Source organism: Plectropomus leopardus, chromosome 17 (genome assembly GCF_026936395.1).
Source record: "Plectropomus leopardus strain MGB_pleo_1.0 chromosome 17, ASM2693639v1, whole genome shotgun sequence".
Lineage (NCBI taxonomy): Eukaryota > Metazoa > Chordata > Actinopteri > Perciformes > Serranidae > Plectropomus > Plectropomus leopardus.
Genome location: NC_142192.1, coordinates 10,570,001 through 10,591,870, shown reverse-complemented (window position 1 = coordinate 10,591,870; position 21,870 = coordinate 10,570,001). Strand labels below are relative to the sequence as shown.

The window sequence follows — 21,870 nt, the reverse complement described above, 5'->3', positions numbered from 1 at the left end:
GAATATACACATTTAGAAAGGCCAGATGCCCTGCAGCAATGGAAATGTTTTGAGGTAAATGTCAGCTGGCAGTGGGAAGCAAAAAGCTAAAAAAAAAAATAAAAAAATATATATATATATATATATATATATATATATTCACATTGCCTCCATAGAGTACATTTGCAGACATTCCCCTCCATTGCCTCTGCTTCAGGCCTTTTTACCCACAATATTTAGATTTTGAGCTCATTCACTCCAGAGCAAAACAAGCAGGCAAACATGGACACACATCCCAGAGCTAAGTGCAGCTGCTCAGCGTGTGCCCCGGAAGCAAGATCATTTGAGATCATAAGATGGTCTCTCTTGCTTGACTGTTGTGTCAAATGAGATCAAAGTTTGCAAAATAATAAAAACATCTTACAATCCAGGATGCAGTCATCACAGTGTGTCATGTTATGTAACCATGGCTGTGAGGTTGTAGTATACAAATTTTGTTCAAGCATTTGCATCATTTACACCAGTGATTTTTTTTTTAACAAAGTGATTTAGGTAATCAGTTACGTATATCACAAAGTTTATTTCAAAATTGTTGTGGTCATTTTAAGGGACAGTTCACCCTAAAATTAAAAATACATATTTTTCCTTGTACCTGCAGTGCTTAAGTAATACTAGATTGTTTTGGTGTAGAGATTGCCTTCTCTCCGATATAATGGAAGTAGATGGCACTTGGCTTGTGATGCTCAAAGCCACCAAAAATACATTTGAAAAACTCAAAAGCCAAATGCCTCTTTCTAGAAATCATGAACTGGTTACTCAAGGTCTGCAGATTATCCTGAGTAACTGGTTCATGATTTCTGGAAAGAGAAATTGCTGTTGATTTTACCCTCATGTGTTTTTTGGATGCTTTGAGCAGTCGAGTGCCATCAAGTTAAATTATATTGAAAAAGAAGGCAGAGATCTCTAAACACTCACACCAAAACAATCTAGACTAATAAACAGCACTACAGGTAGGGGGAAAAATATGTTGTTGTTTTTTTTAATTTGGGCATAAACTGTGCCTTTAAAACTCAGGTCAAGTCTTATTTTGGATCTCACCGAAGCATGTATCTATATTCCACCCAATAAAGCCCAATCTGTAGATATTGCTGGTTCTTTGATTACTTTAGAGCCAAAGTGCTCTGTGAGCTGCCTGGGTTTTATCAAATCTGGCTTTAAGCTCTTTCGATGATACAGACTGAAGCTGCATTTAAATCCCCTGCAGTGCATTCACTGTAAAATTGCCAGCATCCCCCTGGTGTTCATGCATCAACATAAGAGCTGAGGAGAGGCCAGGGCAGTATAGACAACCATTAATGTTTCATCACTTGGCCAAAAAATGAGGATCTTATATGAGAAGTTTACATTTTAATGAATTATTAAAGTTATTCACTATTAGCATTAATTTAACCGATGTGTAGTTAAAAATATTTGACCAGAGAACTTAATAAAATCACACAGAGTTTTAAGCAGTTTTCATAATGCAAAAGGACATTTTCCTTCACCCCTCTCACATCTAATTGGTACATTCCTAATCCCCCCATTGCCTTCTGCTGTGGATGATTGTGCTGAGAGCTGACACCTCTGATTTTTTGCTCGGCCTTGTCGTGACCCGTCCGCTTTACCTATTAATATGTGTGTCTCAGCACGTGTTTCAATCTGTCTAAGCAATTTATGTCTTTCTATCCTCCTGTTCATTTTGTGTGACTTATCGTCAGACAGCAGACCAGGTAAATAACAGTGGCAGCTTGTTGTTTTGACACATTAGTTAAATGTGTTCATATGTGGAATCAGTCAAAAGGAATTAATCGGATCACTTGTGGCTGTGTAATGGGCTGTTACATTTTGTATGGGGTCTCTGAAGCTGTATGGTATCTCTGAACATATAATAAGTCATCATTTCCAATGAAAAGTGTTCTCTCCCTCATTGGTGTTCAAGCTGTGAATGACTTAGCAGGAAGAAACCCTCCCACTGAGCTTTGCCTTACATGTTTGTGTGTGCAGTTGCTTGGTTACATGTGAAGTTAGCAAAAACTGGTTTAATGTGTTTTCACTCCCACTCGAATAGCATGATGGTTGCTGACAGAGAAAGAGAGAAACCTTAGTGTATGCAGTCATGAATCATGTGAAATGAGAAAATATTTAACAAGACTCTTGCCCACATCTTTATCTTCAAACACAGCTTCCAGCATCAAGACTGTTAGTCTTTGAAGTGTAACCAGACATCACCACAGACTTTTTCTTTCCAACATAATTCACGATTACAGATTACAGATTTAGCATATTCGACATGTTCCCGCAGCATTCTCACTATTTTATGGTATTCATTTCCTCTCAACGAGGCCCCTCATTAGATACCCATCACTGACTGCCGCATCATTACAAACACTCATTTGATTAGAAACCAGTGAAATCTAGTTTCTGCATCTTGCCAGCTGTGAATGCTTGGCACATAACAATTTGCACGCCACTACACAGCCACATTAGTGGGCTTACTTTGACAGTAAATGTTTGAAATGTCTGTCCTGAAGACTGGGTTTCAGTGCAGTAAAGGAGATATAAAGAGATGTGACTTCTGTAGTGATTAGATATAATATAAGTTGTAGTAGCAAGCTGTTCTAGGGATTTTATTTTATGCTTTGTGGTTATATTTTTATTTTCTATAACACTCGACGCCTCCAGTAAAGATGTTACAAGTAGAGATATCGCTGATCCTCATTTCAAATAGAGATGTCTCCTTGTGCAGTTCCACTGGCACATATTTTTATTCAAAATTGTGTTTATTGTGTGCACAGACTAGCATGTATTACAACCCTGACTCCAAAAAAAAATCTTAGAAGCTGTGTAAAACAGAATACAGTGATTTGCAAATCCTTTTCGGCCTTCGGTGGGGAGAATAATACATCAAATCTTTTTTAACGAAACATTTTCAGCAGAGTTATTCGCATGAAATTTCCACCAGACATTGGTTATAACGCAGTTACACTATACTGATGAAGACATTGTAACATTTTAATCTATTAAAATTATGTGCAAGAAAGTAATAAGATGCAGAAAAAAATATTAAACAGGCTGACTGAAATGTATTTAATATTTGGAGAAGTCTTTGTTTGCAATGCCAGTTTAAAGATAGTTCCTGTATGAAGAAACTAATCTCTCACGGTGTTCATGTTGGATTTTGTCCCATTTTACCACAAAGACAGTCTTTAAATCTTAAAGATTTGAAGAAGGCAACTTGTGAATCCTGAGAGAAAAATTTCACCTCCAAAACATCAACCATTAGTGTCCTTAGTTCCCAAACGCTTACTGAGTGCTGTTCAAAGAAGAAGTAAAGCAACACAGTGGCAAACTGGCTCCTGCACCTACTTTTTTGGACCGTATTATGCATCAAATTCAGAATGAGTGTATATTTATAAAAAAAATCAATAAGCTTATCAGTTTAAACAATAAATATCTTGTCATTATACTGTCAGTTGCATGTTGGTCAAAGGATTTTCAAATCATTGCATTCTGTTTTTATTTATGCTTTACGCAGCGTCACTACTATTTTGGAATATTTTAACTTTTAAAATATCATACTACTGAATCTGAAGGTAAAATGTTTTGGGGTTTTTTTTCTGATAGGAAAATAAATAAATAAAAACAAACAGCAAACCACAAAGAAATCAATTGCCCTCTGTTGCTGTAAGGTCAAGGAAAACATGAAGGGAACACAAACTGTGTGGTGAACTGTTCGACACCCACACTGCATGTAGTACACAGTGTTAGCCCACTCTGCAACACAGCCCTCTGCTGTATCTTAAATGCCGCAGTCTCAGCATAACTGACAAACAATTGCAAAAGCAACAGTAATATGTACATGGTGAGAATGTCGACGTGTCACAACAGCTACACATATTCTAAATCAACCACTTTTACCTCAGTGAGAACAGGATGGCAGCCATGCTCCTCTGTCTTTTCTTTGTCTCTTTGTGCCCTCACTTAATTGCCTCATTTAATTCACACATGATTTTAGTTTTAATGTGCATTTCACGTAGATTTCTTATTTTAATCCAATTTATAAGACAGTTAATTCCAATTAATTTTATTTCTAAAGCCCAATACCACAATCACAATTTGCCGCAGAGGGCTTTACAGCATACGACATCCCTCTGTCCTTGGACCCTCACAGCGTTTAAAGAAAGCTTGTAGCTACTGTGAAACATTTTCAGATAACATCTTTTTTCAATATTGAAGAAAGCCACTGTAAAAGTTTTGTTCTTGTAAATGTCATCGCATCCAAAAAAGAGGGGAAGAATTGTAGTCGCAGTTTCAGTCTTGGATCCCTAAGGCAAGAGTTCTTTAGAAAACCAACTTATACTACAAAGTATAACAATAACACTAAAATGCTGGAAGGTTGTCGGAGACATGAAATTAGATTTTAAATGTGCTGGAAATGTGGAAGGCAGCTAATACATACGGTAACTTTGATATTTGAAGCAGGATTTTCCTGTAAAACAATGTATAGACTCATACAGAAGTAAATTCTCTCAGTTAACACTTGTGACCCACTAGAAGTGTATTTTTCTGCAAAGACTAAAACATGGTGAATAGTGAAGCATAAACTGTGAATATTCATATTTAAAATGAAGCTGTTTTTTTTTTTTTTTTAAATAAAATTGATAAAAAAGGGGGAAGTATTTGATCATCACTTCCCCCTACTCTTTTTCGGGTATGAAATACTTCCGTTGTTTGCTGAATATGGTTTTTTTTTTGGTGTTTTTCTTCTTATTATTATTTTATCCTCCCATTTAATTTGGCATGTTCAAACTAAAGATCTAAACTTTTGTGTCTACTCCCACAGTGCTCAGGTGAGGTCAGGCACCAGACCATAATGCAAATACGTGAGGCGAAATGCCAAATCAGATTAAAACTGGGGTTGGCTTTTACTTCCCCTTCCATTGGCCAGTGTGTTTGCAAACAGTAACGTACAATCCTGCATAGTATACCTTAAACGATTTTGTCTTTCTTGATCTAAATGTTGATTAAGAAGTCATCACATTATTTTTTTAATGAAACACAAAAGACCAAACATACTTTTCCAACTTCACAGGCATCCGTGATTGATTGTGAGAGCGCATGAACTCAGCAGCAGATATTTTACAGCTTACAAAGACTGGACAGAAACCTCATGAAGCTGCCGGTGCTTTTCAACAGCCAGAGCGACAACAGACAGTTGTTATCGACAGGAAAGAAGAGATAGACCGTGAAACAGGGACAGTAGAGACTGCTGGGTGTATGTGGAGGGAGATGAACTGTAAATGTGGTGTGTGTACGTGTGTGTGTTAGTGAGCCACAGAGCGTGAGGACCATCGTTTGATGATAAGTGTGTAGGCACTCTAAGGCCAGCAGGGTGTGTGTGTGTGTGTGTGTGTGTGTGTGTGTGTGTGTGTGTGTGTGTTTGAGCAGCTATTTGCACGTTTACTTTAGACTATCTGCAGCCAATCAAAATAATTACAAGTAAGTACTCCAGTATACAGCTAATGCCTGGAGGGTTCATACACTGGTAAATCACACTTTAACTACAATAATGACTCACTCCCTCTCTGTTATTTTGTGTAATTTCCCCTCGTCACCTGTGCATGCGTAAGTACGTTTCATTTGCACTCACAGTAAGTTAATCCAGTCCCTCTGGAAAACACAGTTTTGGTATCATGCACATTTTGTCACTTAACATGCAAGTAACTCTGATGGGTGTGTGCGTGCGACAGAGAAAAAGAAGTCATTGTGTGTGTTATTTACAGCACGGGGGCTGCCTTTGGCGGAAACCTGAGCACTTGAGAGATAAAGCGAGGCGGACAGAATCTAAAAATACCACGGCTGAGTGAGCAGGGCTTAAGAAGAAGAAGCAGTGGCTGTCTCCACTGTCAGGCCTGCCTCTTGGTCTTCAGACTGTGCTGCTGTCTCGGAATGAAATATTAGGCCTTTTATAAGCAAACGGAAACAAATCCATCTGAGACCAGACAGCTAATTTAAAGTGATGGGTAGAACAAGGCGGATTTTATATCAGATATTGAACGTTTGATCTGTTTGGTGAGTCAGTGTGATGTAAAGTGTATGAAACAACTATAATGAGATCGTGGATGGATTGTTTGAGCGTTAATCAAAATAGGGGGGAAAAAAAGATAATTGGAGCTCGTGAGTAATATCAGAGTGTTATTCATGCTTGAAAAATGCCACAGTTTTTTAAATAAATGCAGCAAGTCGATTAAAGGCGACACAGCTCTTGACATCACATAAGTGTGCAACGTTTCAGTGTTTCAAAATTTTGTGATCTCTTCAGCTTTGAAGGTCATGCCCTGTGGCCTTGGTCATCTCTTTCTCTGAGAATAAATGAAAACATCACACTCTACACATCCTGGATCCTACTTTCCATTCCTCTTTCCATCTCTCTAGTCCTTTTTATGTGGAGGGTGTGCTATAGGGCTGTATAGACCTATAGGGCTATATAAAGTCCCCTGAATTTGCATTTTTACACAGAGGCAATCAACATTGGCAGCATGCTGCTCCAGTGTGTGATTACGTTACAATAGGATACAGTACGATATATATTTTTGTCCCTTTAGAGAACTTTGTCTTGGACTCAGATGCTGTGCCCATAAATGTCTTTGCAGACACAATAAAACAAACCACATATAAACTAAACAGCACTAGCTGTACCAGATTATCCTTATAATTTGCACATAATCCAAATTGCACATGCAAAATATTGCACATACATTGAACGCAAGACATGTTGCACACACCCTATTATTAGAACATTATCAATTTAGACAGCATGCCTGCATCATGGAAGAAAAAGAGGCGTGATGTTTAACACAACAGCGTCAGCCTCTAGTGTGACATATAACATACGCATTGGCAGCACTTCATAAACAATAACAGTGGTGTAACGTGGCAATAACAATCATTTACCATCTCAGTTGTATGGCGGCTCAGCTTTTCCTTTGCTCGGAGGGTAAGGAGCTCCAAGACCATGTTGTCATTGTTTTCTTAATTTGCAGAATTTGGTAGGTCGCATGCATAACAAGTCTTTAAAATATCACACCCATTCCACCCATTATCCCATCTGGCCAGCTCTTCCTTTTACGCAGACACGCATCATCACTGTTATTACTTCCTTTGTCAGCTTAAGGGTGAGACAACTCTGGAACAGGCAGTGTAAAGGGGGCTTCTGTGTACCCCTCTGTCATTCTCGCCCACACACACAAAAAGCCTCAGAGAGAACCATTACATGTCTAATTCTGTCTGCACACACAGGGACACAAAAGCTGGCTGTAGTCCCAGGCCTTTAGCAGGCATTAAAGCCAAACTGGCCACTGACACTTTCATCCATCCATCCATTGCTTTGTGCACCAAGGCTTCAAACATAACCTTCTCTCCACTGGCACAGCCTCCAGCAGCACCTGATATGTGAAGTACACTACAAAGTGTAAATGACTGTGGACCAGCTCAGCGGTGACTTGAATTGGCTGTTGATGACTCCTAAAGAGATATATTTCCATTTCAAAGGAGGCTGTTAGTGCTGCTTGTTATTTACGGTCATTTAAATGGAGCCTGTCAGTGCTTTAACTCAATATTCTTTATACCTAAGAAATCTTGCTAAACAAAATTCTGAAAGCGCTCTAATTAAGATTAGTGCTTCACAACCTCTGTTGAAAAGGAGACACAAATGTTCTCAATGAAATAAAATTAGTTCCTGTTGCAAGTGAGCCTAAATCAGCATTTCCTGTGTAAAAAAAAAAAAAAAAAAAAGAGATGTGTTGACCAAGCTTGTATGATGAATACTTAAACCTAAGATTTGTATTTTTTGCTCTGTGGAAAATGAGTCCATTTAGACGAATCTAGAACTCAAGTCGAATCATAAAGATTTGAATTGCCCTTAATGGCTTGTTTCCTGTCTACTTTTCAGCTGTGGTCCTTAGCTGCTTCTCCATTTATACAATAGGTGCAAATAAAGGGCAAAGCCAGAGCTGTGCTTCTCTATAGGCACACACATTCACATGACGTATAAAAGAGCATTCACAGCTCTGCCGCAGACACAAACACACGCACACACACTTCTGAACACAATGCATATAAAAATATGAAGTGGGTATGTGAAAAAAATGCAACCACAGATGCATTATCACCCACACATCCATGTAAGCAAGCAAACACACGCATGCATGCTGACACATACACACCCTGACACCACCAGCCTTTTTCCTGTGGCTTCTGCTTCCTGCATTTGTAGAGCACACACCAGACGTTTGTCTACAGCTGAAAACAGACATGAGAGTAATTTCATTAAAAGTCTCATTTCATATCGATCCATTTGCACAAATAGCCACCTGAACAAGCAGAACGAGATTATTTAATGTTATTTCTTTTATTTTATTTCCCTTGGGTTTTGGGTCACGCAGAGGAGAGGTGAGAAGAAGAGCAGACAGCACTTTGCGAGTACATGCTGTATACTGTTGCTTGCTGAGCTTCCAAGCAAAAGAAACAGCCTGTGAGGGGACAGTATCGCTTTTTATTTTTATTTTTTTTGGCCTGCATGATGATTGTGGGAACAGATGCAGCAAGTAACACAGCGAGCAGAAACTCAGGTAGTACATCAGAGTTTTCAGATAATTTGTTTTTGTAAAGCATTTTCATTTGAGAGTATCTCTTTTCAGTTTGAAAGTAAAACTGTTACAGGAAATTCATTGCTAGAGACTTTGTGACCTCATTCAGGCGTTGATTTTGTCTTCTTCTCAGGAAGGAAATTTCTCTTTGTGTTCATTTCGGGAGAGGTGGTTCTGTTTTAGATTGTAGCAGCTATTCAAAATGAGTGCCAAAACATTTGTCTTTGTAATTGAATGAAATGATCTCATTTCATTTGACATCATCTCCTGGGATTACGATAAAACAATTGCTTTATCTCCTATGAATCATCACCAGATGTGTACCTCTGTGTGAATGCTCATCATTCACCGTTGTACATATGAATTGCTGGGGATATTGTGTACACCACTGTACGCTGTATGCTACATATTCTTAAGTATCTTGTTGTAGATTACATTACTATGTGGTGCTGCAAAATAGCCATTTCTGTAAGCAGTGGTGCCCCCCAAAATTATTCATATGGGTGGCCAGATGAGGCCACTGAAAATCTTGGGGTGGCACACCAAAACCAAAAGCCATAACTGATTTTAACTTGCTTATGCTGCTGATGTACATAGGCTAGATGAAAACTATGTCAATATGATTGTTGAGGAAATTACATACTGATTATACTGTGGCTTCTTGTTTCACAGTCGAAGTTCTGATTATTTGATGTACATTCAGTATTTACAGCACTGTTAACATTTTGAGTTCCAAATCAATTCTGTTTTAAAGTTATGCATTTGCACGTGATACAGAGTTTCTCAGGCTGGTTGTCCTTTGTCTTAAAAAGACAAATATGCTGTCAAAAAAGAAAAACAAAACAAAACAATACAGTGTTTTAAGTTAAAAAAGGTAGTGTCCAGGCTGCCTTAAATTTTTAAGTTGAATTTTAGAAGACAAATTGAATCATTCCAAAATGACCTCAACCTGTTCTCTCAAATTCAGTCAACAAGGCAGCTCAGACTCTACCTATTTAAAGTTAAGAAAATTAGTGATTTCTTTTCACGGTGCAGCTTTAATTTAAAGGAGTACATTGATTGTGAGGAGTAAAACATTTACTGGGAACAAGCTTTCTCAAGTTTAGGGGAGACTGTGGGTCCCCACAGAACCCATTTTCATTCAGATATCTTGAGGTTAAAGTTCAAGGGACCCCTTTGAAAATGGTAAATTCTGCCTCTTTGGAGTGTTATTTATTCCCCTTTATGACAAGCTAGCATGCCATGGTTGGTATCGATGGATGCCTACAATTATGTACTTCCACACAATAAAACTATATACATGTTAGCATAAAATAAGAGCATGCCACAGCCTCTCAACAACATTAATGTCAGCCTTCAATTATTTTTGCCAAAAGGTGGCCAGTGGAGACACCGGCAATTGTATTGAATTGTAACCCCTGTATCATGATTATATTATATTGCCAGATTCTTGATACACAGCTTGATACATGTCCCATAAGTGCGTAATAGACTGTTTTGTGAGGCTGTTTGACCATTTGTTTTTGAATGGTGCTTTTAAACCTCTACATGCATGCATTCACATGAATCTGAAGGTATGCCTGTTCAACTGCTGTGTGCGGCACAGCCCATAAGCATAGAATTTGTCTGACTTAATGACTTGTGCTCCTACACTAAAGTCATCAGTGCGAATTTAATCCTGAGGGCTAAATATGAGCGAGGGCTAAAAATAGTCCCAGTAGCTACAGTAACATGCATAGAAGGATATGGTTGTCATGTAGATGATAGTGAAGAAAAGACCGGGACAAGGGAGGGGGAGGAAGGAGAGATTAGGAAGAAAACATGTGGCATGAAAAGAGAAATGTATATGACAGGTGGTTATATGTTCCAAAGAAGCCAGGACAGGTAAAAAAAAAAGCTCATAATTAAAGGTAGAAAATGGCATTCATCTTAGTGTTTGAAGGGAATACTGACATAAACCACCACTTTTTATACTTAATGTCTTACTTAGGTTAAGAAGCTTTGTGGTTTTATAATAATGTGGCATTTGGGAAATTTTTTTATTTTTTTTGTTCATATTTTTTATATTTTGGAAGTATAATTTGAAAAGTATGTGGCATCTCCAACTGTCAAAACTGATTATATGTAGATTTGATGGACAAAGGAAGGACAGATTTAGACATTAAGACTAGCAGACAGACAGATGTGCACTCAGTCAGTAGGTACATGGTCTAAATAAATGACAGCTCGGACTAATAATGGAGGGAGAATTCGATTAGAGAGTTGGAGAGATAAAAAGACAGGATCTAGCTCTGTCATTAATGCTGTCTGTCCGCAAACCCTAATTATAACTAAACACACTGCCCTCTCTCTCCCTCGCTCTGCCTCTACCCTCTGTTACTAACCCCACACAATGCTCGACAATCCGAACAAAGCTTCCCAGAGGCCCCTAATCTAATAGAGCAGTCTCTACAAGACATCCACACTCACGTACACACACACACAGCAGCCAACAGAGACGGTAGGACAGAGTCAGGAGGGAATGATGAGGGAGCGGACTGGTAGTCAGATAAAGGAGATAAATTGGACACTGAGTGAGGAATGACACAGACAGGGAGCTTTTATTTTCCAAGTCTCTGAGGGCTGCAGTGTGGTGTTCATCATGAGGGAGCTCTGGTGGGACCTCATTGTTCCCATCTGTGTGTGTGTGTGTCCATGTACTATGAACCCCTACAGGCTTAGCCTGTTTTATCATATCTGTGTGTGGGTGCCCACTCTGATCTTGCAGTTCAGTTAGCACTCCTGAAGCAGTGTATTGATTTTGGGGGGTTGGTGAACACAGAGAAGAGGCAGAGACTGGTGCAGAGCTGTGTAAGATAGACAGGTCAGTATGACCTGGGATGGAAATGCAAATAGTCATAAGGAGGTAATGTTCAAATCGCACCAGACAACTGACCAAACACTAACCTTTGTCACCATCACTGGTTGTATACTGACATGTCACTGTTTTTTGTTGAGCTGTAGGATGCTGTCAGGCTTTCAACATTGTTTTATTATCAAGCAAGAAAATGCAATACCTAAACAGTACTTCTACTTCCATTATAATAACCAAAGTGTTGTCAGTGGAGGATTCAATCAGAGAATCTGAAGTGAAATTTAGAAAAACTACAGGCAACAGGCTTGATTTCTATTAAGGGCAGTTGATGTCTAGTAGAGAAAATGAACAGAAGTCGATTCAAATTGGCATCTTTTTAAGCTCATTATTTCCCTAATTGGATGCTCTTTTGTCCATATTGACCCAAGATAAAAGATACTGGCAGGGACGTGCACAGACATTTTCAGGGTCTGTTGCTTTAGCCTGAAAGAGGGGCTGAATACAGCTCTGCAAAGTTATGCTTCCCTTAGCTACCTCCCTCAACTCTGTCTCCCTCTAACATATTCTGCCTATATCATAGCCAGCTAGCTAGCTATGATTAGTTTGTTTGATAGCATAATATAAGGCAATATTGCGTGACGTGATGAATATGTGAGAAGTTGTGCATTGGTCCGAAGCACGCAAAGTTTTTATTCCCTGGGCATCTCATTGGTTATACCATTAATGATAATTTGAATTTTTTTTTTAACCAACCTAAAAAGACTCTATACCCTACAGCAACACCAGTGTCAGATGATGGGCTTTTTTGCACAATATGGTCAAACTTAAAGAAATAATTTGCCGATTTTTAACCTTTTTTCTAACCGATTTTTTTTAGGTAGTATGTCTAGGTGAACTGCAGTAAACTTTCCTCCATCTAACCACTGCCAAGATATCCCGCCTCCCCTCATGGCAAAACGTAAAATATGTAATCTGGCAAAGTTTAGCTGGCTTCTGGGCTGTGGCTTGAACGCAGACTTACTTATGCATTTTTCGAATTGCTTGCTGGAGCTGGATCAAGAGACTTACCCGCTCCTCTCTCTCTAAAAGTCAGACTGATGTCTGACCAAACAGTAGAACTAGGCAGAGCTGACTGAATATAAATCAAGATTATATCAATACACTGCCCATTTCTCTATCTACATATTTTAACACCCTGTTCAGCTGTAATAGTGAGAGATTATGAACAGGAAGTGGACGCCCTACTGCTTCCTGCACAGTGAAATTAGAGGCAGTAAAAACTGAGATCAAACTGTAAGACTAAGCAGCGCTGATTAAATACAAACCAAGATTCCGTTACTGCCTTGCCTATTTCTCACTTCAGATGTTTTCAGAAATATGTATTTAGATACCGTTTAACTGTAGTACCAGATTCAGCCAGCTGCCGTTGTCTCACACGGACCAGTCCACATTGTGTCACCCACCAGTGGAAGCGTTCAGCGGTCTGATACGGCACATTGCATTTTGGCAGTTGTAGGTTGTAGGTTTCCTACCTCTTGAGCAAAAGCGTCCTTTTCCTCTGTTTTCCTTGGTCCCGTAGCACCAATTTCTACTGCATAGACAGCCTAGTTTTATGTGTAGACCCATTTTATATCACATAAATGCATCTTTAAATAATTAAAAGCAAGAATAAAACTGTTTTCTCTTTTCAAGAGGGGGCAGCCAAGTCAATGAGCTGGGACTCAGGCAGCTTTAGCAAGTACCTGTGCACGTCCCTCGATTCCGGACACATCAGACATTTCATATGCTGTGGTGTGGTTCTTGCCACAGTTATTAGTGTCAGCACATGGTCTTATATAATGTTGCCATCTATCAGGGGGAGACAGTGAGCTAAAGAGACAGTCCTTCTGAGACTTCAAGCTGTAGCCATGCTCAAACACACACACACACACACACACACACACACACACACACACACACACACACACACACACACACACACACACACACAGACTTTCTCTATCTGCAGGGTCTTTCATTCTATCACCACATCTCTTAAATCTGCTCCTCCCTCTGTCCACTCATACATCTTATACTGCCAGGACTGGGCCAAAGTTCAATGTCCAGGCCAATCACAGTCTGCCCCAGAGTCGTGCTTGGACAAATAAAAATCCAGTAAATGCCTTGGAGTAAGGCCAGGGGGAGCTGTAAAATCATTATTTTTATGATATATATTATTATTATTATATTATTATGCTACCAATGGGTGTTTTGCAGAAGTGTTTGCAAAAAGAATTGCATGTTATATAGGAGAGATACATCTATCAGTGCAACCCGAAATCTATTGTCCATGGAGCAGTTCCAGAATTTGTTCTTGATTGCAACACACTTAAAGTTTTAGCATTCTAGTTTTTGATTTTGGGAGAGTTGTTCACATTTTCTAATAATTTTGGACTGTCTTAGATGATGGAATAACTTGTATGAGTTTTGAGTTTTTTACTGAGGATACAGACAGCAAGAGATGAGTCTTGGTTTACTGAAAAGCTTGCAGCAGAGGGCGTTTCGCATAAGACTTTAGTAAATGTGGTCCCTCTTGTGCACGCCACAGGAAGCAGAGAATTGAGTCACTGAGGGTCGGATAAATCGCAGAATATGTGAATGCTGTGGACAACTAAAGCGCTAGACCGTTCTGCTTCAGTAAAGATTAGCTGCTTTCTATCTGCCATAGCACTCCTTAATTTCCAATCTATTGGAAATTATTTCCGATTTCTATTCCAACTGCGAATAGGTTTAATTTCTTTATTTATTTATTATGTGATTTTTTAATTTATTTTATTTATTGATTGATTTATTTTATTGAGAATATTACAGAGTAAAATAATAAATGTGTAGTTGAAAATTTAAACTGTCATATACAAAGAAAAGAGGAATGCATTTGGGGTTTAACACATAAAGAAAAAAGTAAAAAAAAATAGGAAAAAAAAAGATAAAACAAAAAGGGCAGAGACAAAACTAAACAAAAGACATGAGTCCAAGCACACCTACATCCACACACCTGTATCTAGCTAATTTACAGTTAAAAGACACATACACTTAACAAAATCTCACAAAACCAGCCCTTAGTCCAGCAGGGCCTGTAAATCTGTGAAATATGACAAAAAGGCTACCATATCTGTTACCATATCATCTATTGTGAAACAGATGGAGGGCTAGGGGGTGAATAGATTTCCATGAAATGTAGTGAACAGCAGGTAGACCTTGAGCCAAGAGTTGATCAGATTTTTCTGTTATTCAGGTTTGAGACATATTTTAGACATAACTATGTATCTATTGTTTCTAAGAATTGTTCATTTTTGGTGGTTGCTTTCTCTCTTTACGTGCTTTCAGTTTTCCATGTTTTCATGTCACATGTCCAGCACCTAACCCTATCCAAAAACTTTAAAGATGTCTTTTCTATTTTTCCTAGTGGAGCTAGAGGCGGAGCACGCACAGAGAGTCCCTGGGGCAGACCAGGGAGGGGCCCCAGCCCCACAGGTCAAGCTGAAAGAAAGGCAGAAGTTCTTTGAGGAGGCCTTCCAGCAAGACATGGAGCAGTACCTGTCCACTGGCTATCTGCAGATCGCTGAGCGGAGAGGTGAGGTGTCAGAAGTCCTCAGATGCTATAGTCATGAAGCTTGAAATTCAACATTGCTTTCGGTCTGGGGCCTGTCGAGGGAAAAAGAAAAATGTTTCGGTTTAGGTTGTGGTGTCTGTTACTTATCCAAGGGTGAATGCAAAGCCATCCAGCATTCAAATGAATTAATTCCACAGTCCTGATACCATCAGCTGAAACCTTCACACTTCAGCTGCATATCACAAGATTGAGCCATAATAGCTTTCTGCAGCGAGGCTCCGCACTCTGAGTGCCTGTCGCTAAACACACAAGTAGAGCCATTACTTTGAAAAATGCCACCGCGCCATAGGGATTGTAATAGAATCCTGCTGCAGTTTACCCCATGTATTACTGCCAAACGCCTCTGCTAAAATACCCAAAGGATGTGCTGAAATGAGGGACTGCATGAGATATGCACCCTGCACTGAAAGATGTATTGGACTCTGCTGGCCCAGAGTTTGTAATGTGATTTTTCTTCTTCTTCAGCTCATCTATCCTGCTCCCTTAATCCTCTGGAAATGGCTTATTAGAGAGGATTGTGGAGCAGTAAGGAAGGAGGAGAGATGAAGCGAAAGGAAAGAGACTTAAGGAGGGGGACAAACTTATATCTTCACTGTCACTCAAAGCAGATTTTTGTTTTTTCTATCAGTGCAGTGTTTTTCATAATCTCCACAACAAAAACAATCACCTAGGCCATGTTTGAGGTGCAGTGTGTGAAATTTTTACAGCTCATTAGCTCATAGTCAGAATCTTTTGTCGCCAACATTCATTCATGGTAAAAAAGACAGAGGAGATGTTTAATTTACGGTACAAAGGCAAGAGTGTGGGCCGCAAAAATCCACAGCAGACCAAATCAGCCAGTTATAATTGCTATAAGAATATTTGTAATTAGTTACAGGGGAGGCTCGCATTATAATTCTGTCGGAATACATCTGTAAATAAGGCTATGGTACGCAAGCTGAATAACACAGCACACTACAAGTCATTATCCTTCATGCAGCTACAAAGCCCTACAGCAGGGCGGCGCCAGTGTAGAGACACAGAGAATAAACTGAGAGGAGATATTAAAGAAAAAGAGAGAAAGGACTGCGGATGTCAAGCCACTGAGCCATCAAAAGCTAGTCTCAAGGGTCTTATACACACTCGCGCACACACACACACACACACACACACACACACACACACACACACACACATATATATATATACCCTCTGCAGTTTCACTGCAGGCAAAAAAAAATCCTTCTCAGCAGGAGAACCTTTTAGGCAAGGTCACAGTAGGGCTAAAAGAACATGTTAGAAGCAGTCACATGGAAACTATGTTCTCAATGCAGTACTTTCTGGACCGAGACTTTCACAACATAGCCATAGTGTTGGTTCAAGTGTGTATGTGTGTTGATTTTTGTTCATGTGCTGGAAAGACAGCTCCATTTGGGGGTGGAAACGGAATCAACATTGTGCACACTATGTTTTACGAGGCTGAATAGCTGCTATGTGGTGGTAATTGCATAGCTGACAGGCTAGATATAGAACTGCACATGAGAGGAGGCTGTGTACTGAGAAGTTATTAGTGAGCATTAGACCCTTGTTCCTCTAAGATGTGTCTCTTTCTTCTGCTCTCCCTCTTTGTGCCACCCTCCTCTGCTCTCCTCATTTCCTTGAGGTACGGTAGCCAATGGCTTCTTCTCTCACTGCTATGCGCCGACCAATCATCTCCCTTCTTCCTCTTGTGCTCGAAACTCTGCCCCCCCCCCACCCCTTTTCATCCCAACAGTGCACTGACTGGCTGTTTGTGACGCATGCAGCACATCATGATGGTCAACTAGGGAATTTGTACCCCTGCAAGGCAGTGAATCCAGGACTGTAATAGTTAGCGTATTAGTTGGGGTGTAAGAGGAGTTTCCAGTGATTCTGTTGTATACTTGAGTAAAACCAATAAACTAAAGTGAGTCCAGTTGCCTTTGAAACCACACCTAGGACTACCATAACCTGGATGACTGAGAATCTCCACTAACCTGTTTTAAACCACAAGCTATTTTGCCAGTTTTTAATGCTTGATCAGCCACATTAATATAGAACATATAGCTAGACCTTCAGTCAGCAACTGTAGCAACTTGATTTCAGCCAAACCCAAATGCTAGGTGTCAAAGCTGGCTGGTGGCCAGTCAGGGTTGTCTGGAATCAGACCCCCAGCATTGGGGTTTGTGCTAGCTGAATCTGAATTCCTACAGCCACTAACTGAAGGTCCGTGCCTGTTCGGCCATTTGAAATGACATGCTATGATTCAAAGCTCTAGCTAACGTTAGTTACTTGAACTTAAACTTGAATTACCTGCAGATGTGAGCCTTTGGCTATAAAGTTTGCAGAAGGTTAATTTATTATTAGCAGGATTTCTCTCCATCTCTGAAACACTTTGGCAATGAACAAAACAAAACATGCCAATATCAGGAGTCTCTTACAGACCCTTTTTCTGATAAGTTTGTCTTTTGTCTTTGGGTTGCCCTGCAGTGGAAGCAGATGTTACCAGTGCTGGAATAGCAACTTTTTATGAATGATTTTCCTACTATTTAGTCAGGCTCTCACTGTCTTAAAGGATGTGCACCTACATTTGTAGAATATTCATTAGAAATTAGAAATGCCCTCTCCCTAAAATGACCTGTGATTAGCCAAAGTCACCTGTCATGGGCTAGATCTTCTAAAGGCCCAGACACACCAAACTGACATCAAACAACTGGTGGTGATGAGGGCCGCAAAGACTACAAAGATAAAAACAACTAGCACAAATGTTCTGCACCTGTGTGGTCGTCTGTATTCATCATTCAAAAAGGGAAACCGTAACATTGTTAAGATGGATTCAAGATGCTAGTTAGCCAGTTAGCACATGAACAACACAACACAGTATTGAAAGAACAAAGCATATTTACCATGCGCTAGCAAACAATAACACAAACAATGACAAACTGTTCCTGATAAGGAGCTCATTGGTTAAAAACATACTCAGGCCTAATACAAGACCTAACAAGTTTGTTACAATCTCATGCTCTCTCCACTCTAGTCATTTGTTTGCTTTTCTCGTTTTAATTTCTGTTTCTTTTCTTGTACACTGAGCTGACCTGCCAATCTGAGAGATATCATTCACAAAGACCAATTTAAAATGCTAAATTGGCCAGAAAAAAAAAAAAAGCTGTGAAGGGCTGACGAGGGCCAACGATCCAGGGCCCACCGCAAACACTGGGGTGACGGATGCTCACAGATGATGTGACACTGACCAATGGCCGACTGTCGGCTTGGTGTATCAGGGCCCTGAAGCTTGAAAATAGAGCTCAGAAAAGGCGCAGAAGTCTGCTCTTCTCTTAGTGCACTTGAAAGGTTATTGACAGATTTTAGCCTAATGATATCAGAATAAACCTGCCTACCCCAGCTTTAAGACAAACTTCAAAAAATGTGATGCTACCATTTAATGATGTTGTAGGTGTTGCCTGTCGCCTTCATGTACAGCTTCCTGCATACAATGACACCTGGCAATCCATTATTTGTGGTAATGCTTTGGATCATAAGGTAAACAAAATGTCCTATATACGCAAGCTTACCCATTTCAAATCCCATCCAGCTTGAATGTGCCCATTTGCTTCTGCTTTGCAAATTTTAGAACTAATAACCCAAAGTGCTCGTCTTCCTGGACTCAGCCCCTTGCTGCTGCCCTCTTTAATGACATACGTGGCTAATATCTTTGCTGTTTCATTCGTGTCCAGAGCCAATAGGAAGCATGTCGTCCATGGAGGTGAACGTGGACATGTTGGAGCAGATGGATCTGATGGACATGTCCGACCACGAAGCCCTAGATGTGTTTCTGCACTCTGGGGGAGAGGACAACAGCGCCGCCTCGCCTGTCGCAGGTCGGTGGCCAAACACACATGAAATATATGTACCTAAGCTAAATGTATTTTAACCAAAAAAACATGCACAACACCTAACTACTGAAGTTAAATAACTTTCTACAGCTTATCCATATCAAAGAATATGCTGAAGCAGAAATATGTGACTCATAAGATTGACAGGAGCAGCGTTTGGACACGATGCACCAACACCATCTGTCCACATCTGCTTGGAAAAACTCCTGCCGCAGTGAACAACCTACAGCATCAAGCTGACAGCTCAGTCTTCTCCTAAGAATAATTTGATGCAAGAACCTCTCTGCTACAGTTTATATGTCTGGAGGCAATTTAGTTTGGCCAAATCCTAGCAAATTTAAACAAATCCTATTAAGTAATTCCAACAATTAGAACAGTACCCTCCGTCTATTTGCAGCTGTTGGCAGAGTTTGTTTTACTTCACTTGCTAAGTCAGTCATGTAAGGTAGAAATTTCCTTGCCGAAAGTCAAGTTTTACTTGACCTTGTACAAAGCCAGTGTTAATGTGTTAATCGCGATGTGATTAATTTCCGTAAATAAGGTGTTATTTATTTATTTATCAATTTTTTGTGTAAATCGCTGTCTGACATTCCAATCTTTGAGGCTATACTGTGCTAAGTTTTGAAAATAGAGTCACGATGCTGGTGTCATATGAAACTAGAAGACATGATGCCATGCTAGATTCTTAGGAAAGGGACTCAATAATGCTCCAAAGTTAGACAAGTTAGAGCAAGATATTTAAATGAAAATGTGTTCTAGGGGTAGCCATAAGTCTCCTCTTTACAGACATGCTCACTTTATGCTTTTCCCATTCAAATTTTTGCTGTTATTTGATTCTTAATCAAGACTAACTGGTTAGAATTGCTTCACCTCATCAATATGGACTTTAAGACTGGAAACTGGAATTGAAAACGTGATTAAAAATGTGATTAATTCTGATTTACTATAGCGCTTCTGTGATTCATCACAATTAAAGAAATGAATCATTTGACAGCCCTATATATTAGTGGTTATCAAATAAAAGCAACTCAGTTTATGATAGTTTTTGCTGTCAAATTTGTGGCAAATTGCCACCCAGTTCCACCCAATTAAGCTCCTGTTTTCAGGGTAATTTAAATGCACGCTTGCGCTTCAGCTTATAAATTTTGTCTTTACCTGCTGCCATTTTCTTGTGAGCACCCAATAGGTACTGCTCATACGCAGTCTCAACAGAGATGAGAGGGAAGCCAGATGACTCACTCCTTAGCTATTTCCATCTTAAGCTCGGAAAAAGTTAATTTTAAATTTAAGAGTTAATTTCTTTTTTTTTTACCACTAGTTTACAAGCCCACCATGACATTTTCTTATCCCCAACAATCAGGCCATTCTTATTATGTAGCTCTTGTTGGTCTAAAAAAAACAGATAATTAAGACTATGATGGAATTGTCAAGGTTTTTTTGTATTGTTTTAGAGAAAAGGGTTGAATTCCCCATTGAGGAGAGGAGTATACCACTGCAGCATCACTTCCTCTCCCAACCTATCCTGTTATGTGACTTTTTCTTTTAAAAACAAAGTGTGACTCCTCTTTGTCACAGGTCCAGATGTTGAGTCCTTCACCACTGAGATCAGTCTCCAGGTTCCCACCCAGGCTGAGCTACGCCACAAGCTTTCTTCTCTGTCATCCACCTGCACCGACTCAGCCAGCCAGGACACAGAGGCCGGGGATGAGGATGAAGATGACGAGGATGAGGAGACTGAGCAAGCTGGAGGCGGAGGTGTTGGAGGATCAGAGGGAGGAGGAGGAAGGAGGAGAAAGCCCCCCGTGGTGGTGACCCTGGATGAAGAGGAGGTGCACCCGGATACAGCATTGGTGGATGGGGTGGGTCAGGAGGATCAGACCAGCAAAGACAGTGAGGTGAGCAGGTCGAAGATTTGAGGACACACGGACTGGATCTAAACACAAACACACAGAACTGCGAAATTTAAACTGATATATAGATATAGATATATATCTATATATATCTATATATAGATATATAACGATATTGGCTTCATTCTCAAACTGTCATACAGAGGAAAAGACACTGAGGTTGCACTAACTGCCACATGACCTTGCCTTAACAGACCACTGATGTGAGTCCTCAATTCTAATTGAATCCCTTGAATGAATTTGAGTTCCCTTTAGCATAAAAGCACTGAATGGCTGAACATGCACATAAATAGTTTAGAACTGTTCAGAGAATGCTACAATATTCTGTTTCTGTGTTTGTGCATGTTGAGACCAGGAGAGGCCCGTCACTGATAAGTATACACAAACAAACAAAAAAACATCCATGTGCCCTTATTGCACTTCTTTGTTTTCATGTTACATGCTAACATAACTACTAAACTGTAACTGTTAAGCATTAATATATGTGTTGGAGACTTGTGAAACTTTTGCAGAATATAAATGATGATGTTTTGTACCACCATTGTCAGGGTTGTGGCATTCTATTTTTAGAACTAACTGAAAGCCACATCAGTGAAGTCAGTAGAAGAGTGATTTTTTTTAATTGCTCAACGTTAGTCTCCTTTGAACTGCATGTTGTCATGCAGTGATTGGAAAATAAAATTCTTTATTAGATCTGCCCAGCTTTTGACAAATCCATGTGTAATAGAGTGCCCCTGTAATGAGTCCTAAACCCAGAAATAAATTAACATTTTAGCGCTCCAAGTTTCCTTGTCTCAAAGTTTTTTTAAAAAAAATAGTTTTTTGCTTTGAAGCCTTAAGTAAAGTCTGTGGTTAACACAAGCTTAAAAGAGTTTAACGTTGGTTTTTCTACGACATA

At 39.7% G+C, this 21,870-nt stretch overlaps 1 protein-coding gene across 3 annotated transcripts in view; it reads left to right on the top strand.

Annotated features, from left to right (window-relative positions):
- Positions 1 to 21,870, top strand: part of dtnbp1b (dystrobrevin binding protein 1b) — a 43,673-nt gene that overhangs the window by 20,451 nt on the left and 1,352 nt on the right. The window contains exons 1-4 of one of the 3 annotated variants that reach the window (XM_042506588.2): positions 8,294 to 8,648; positions 14,966 to 15,133; positions 18,913 to 19,047; positions 20,638 to 21,870. The exon at positions 20,638 to 21,870 is cut by the window's right edge and continues 1,352 nt beyond it. In XM_042506588.2, the coding sequence (XP_042362522.1) occupies positions 8,597 to 8,648; positions 14,966 to 15,133; positions 18,913 to 19,047; positions 20,638 to 20,978 (696 nt within the window). In that variant the 5' untranslated portion in view covers positions 8,294 to 8,596 and the 3' untranslated portion in view covers positions 20,979 to 21,870. Of the gene's footprint in view, positions 1 to 8,293; positions 8,649 to 14,965; positions 15,134 to 18,903; positions 19,048 to 20,637 lie in introns of those variants that run through there. The other 2 variants (XM_088090514.1, XM_042506587.2) reach the window with 2 other exon arrangements.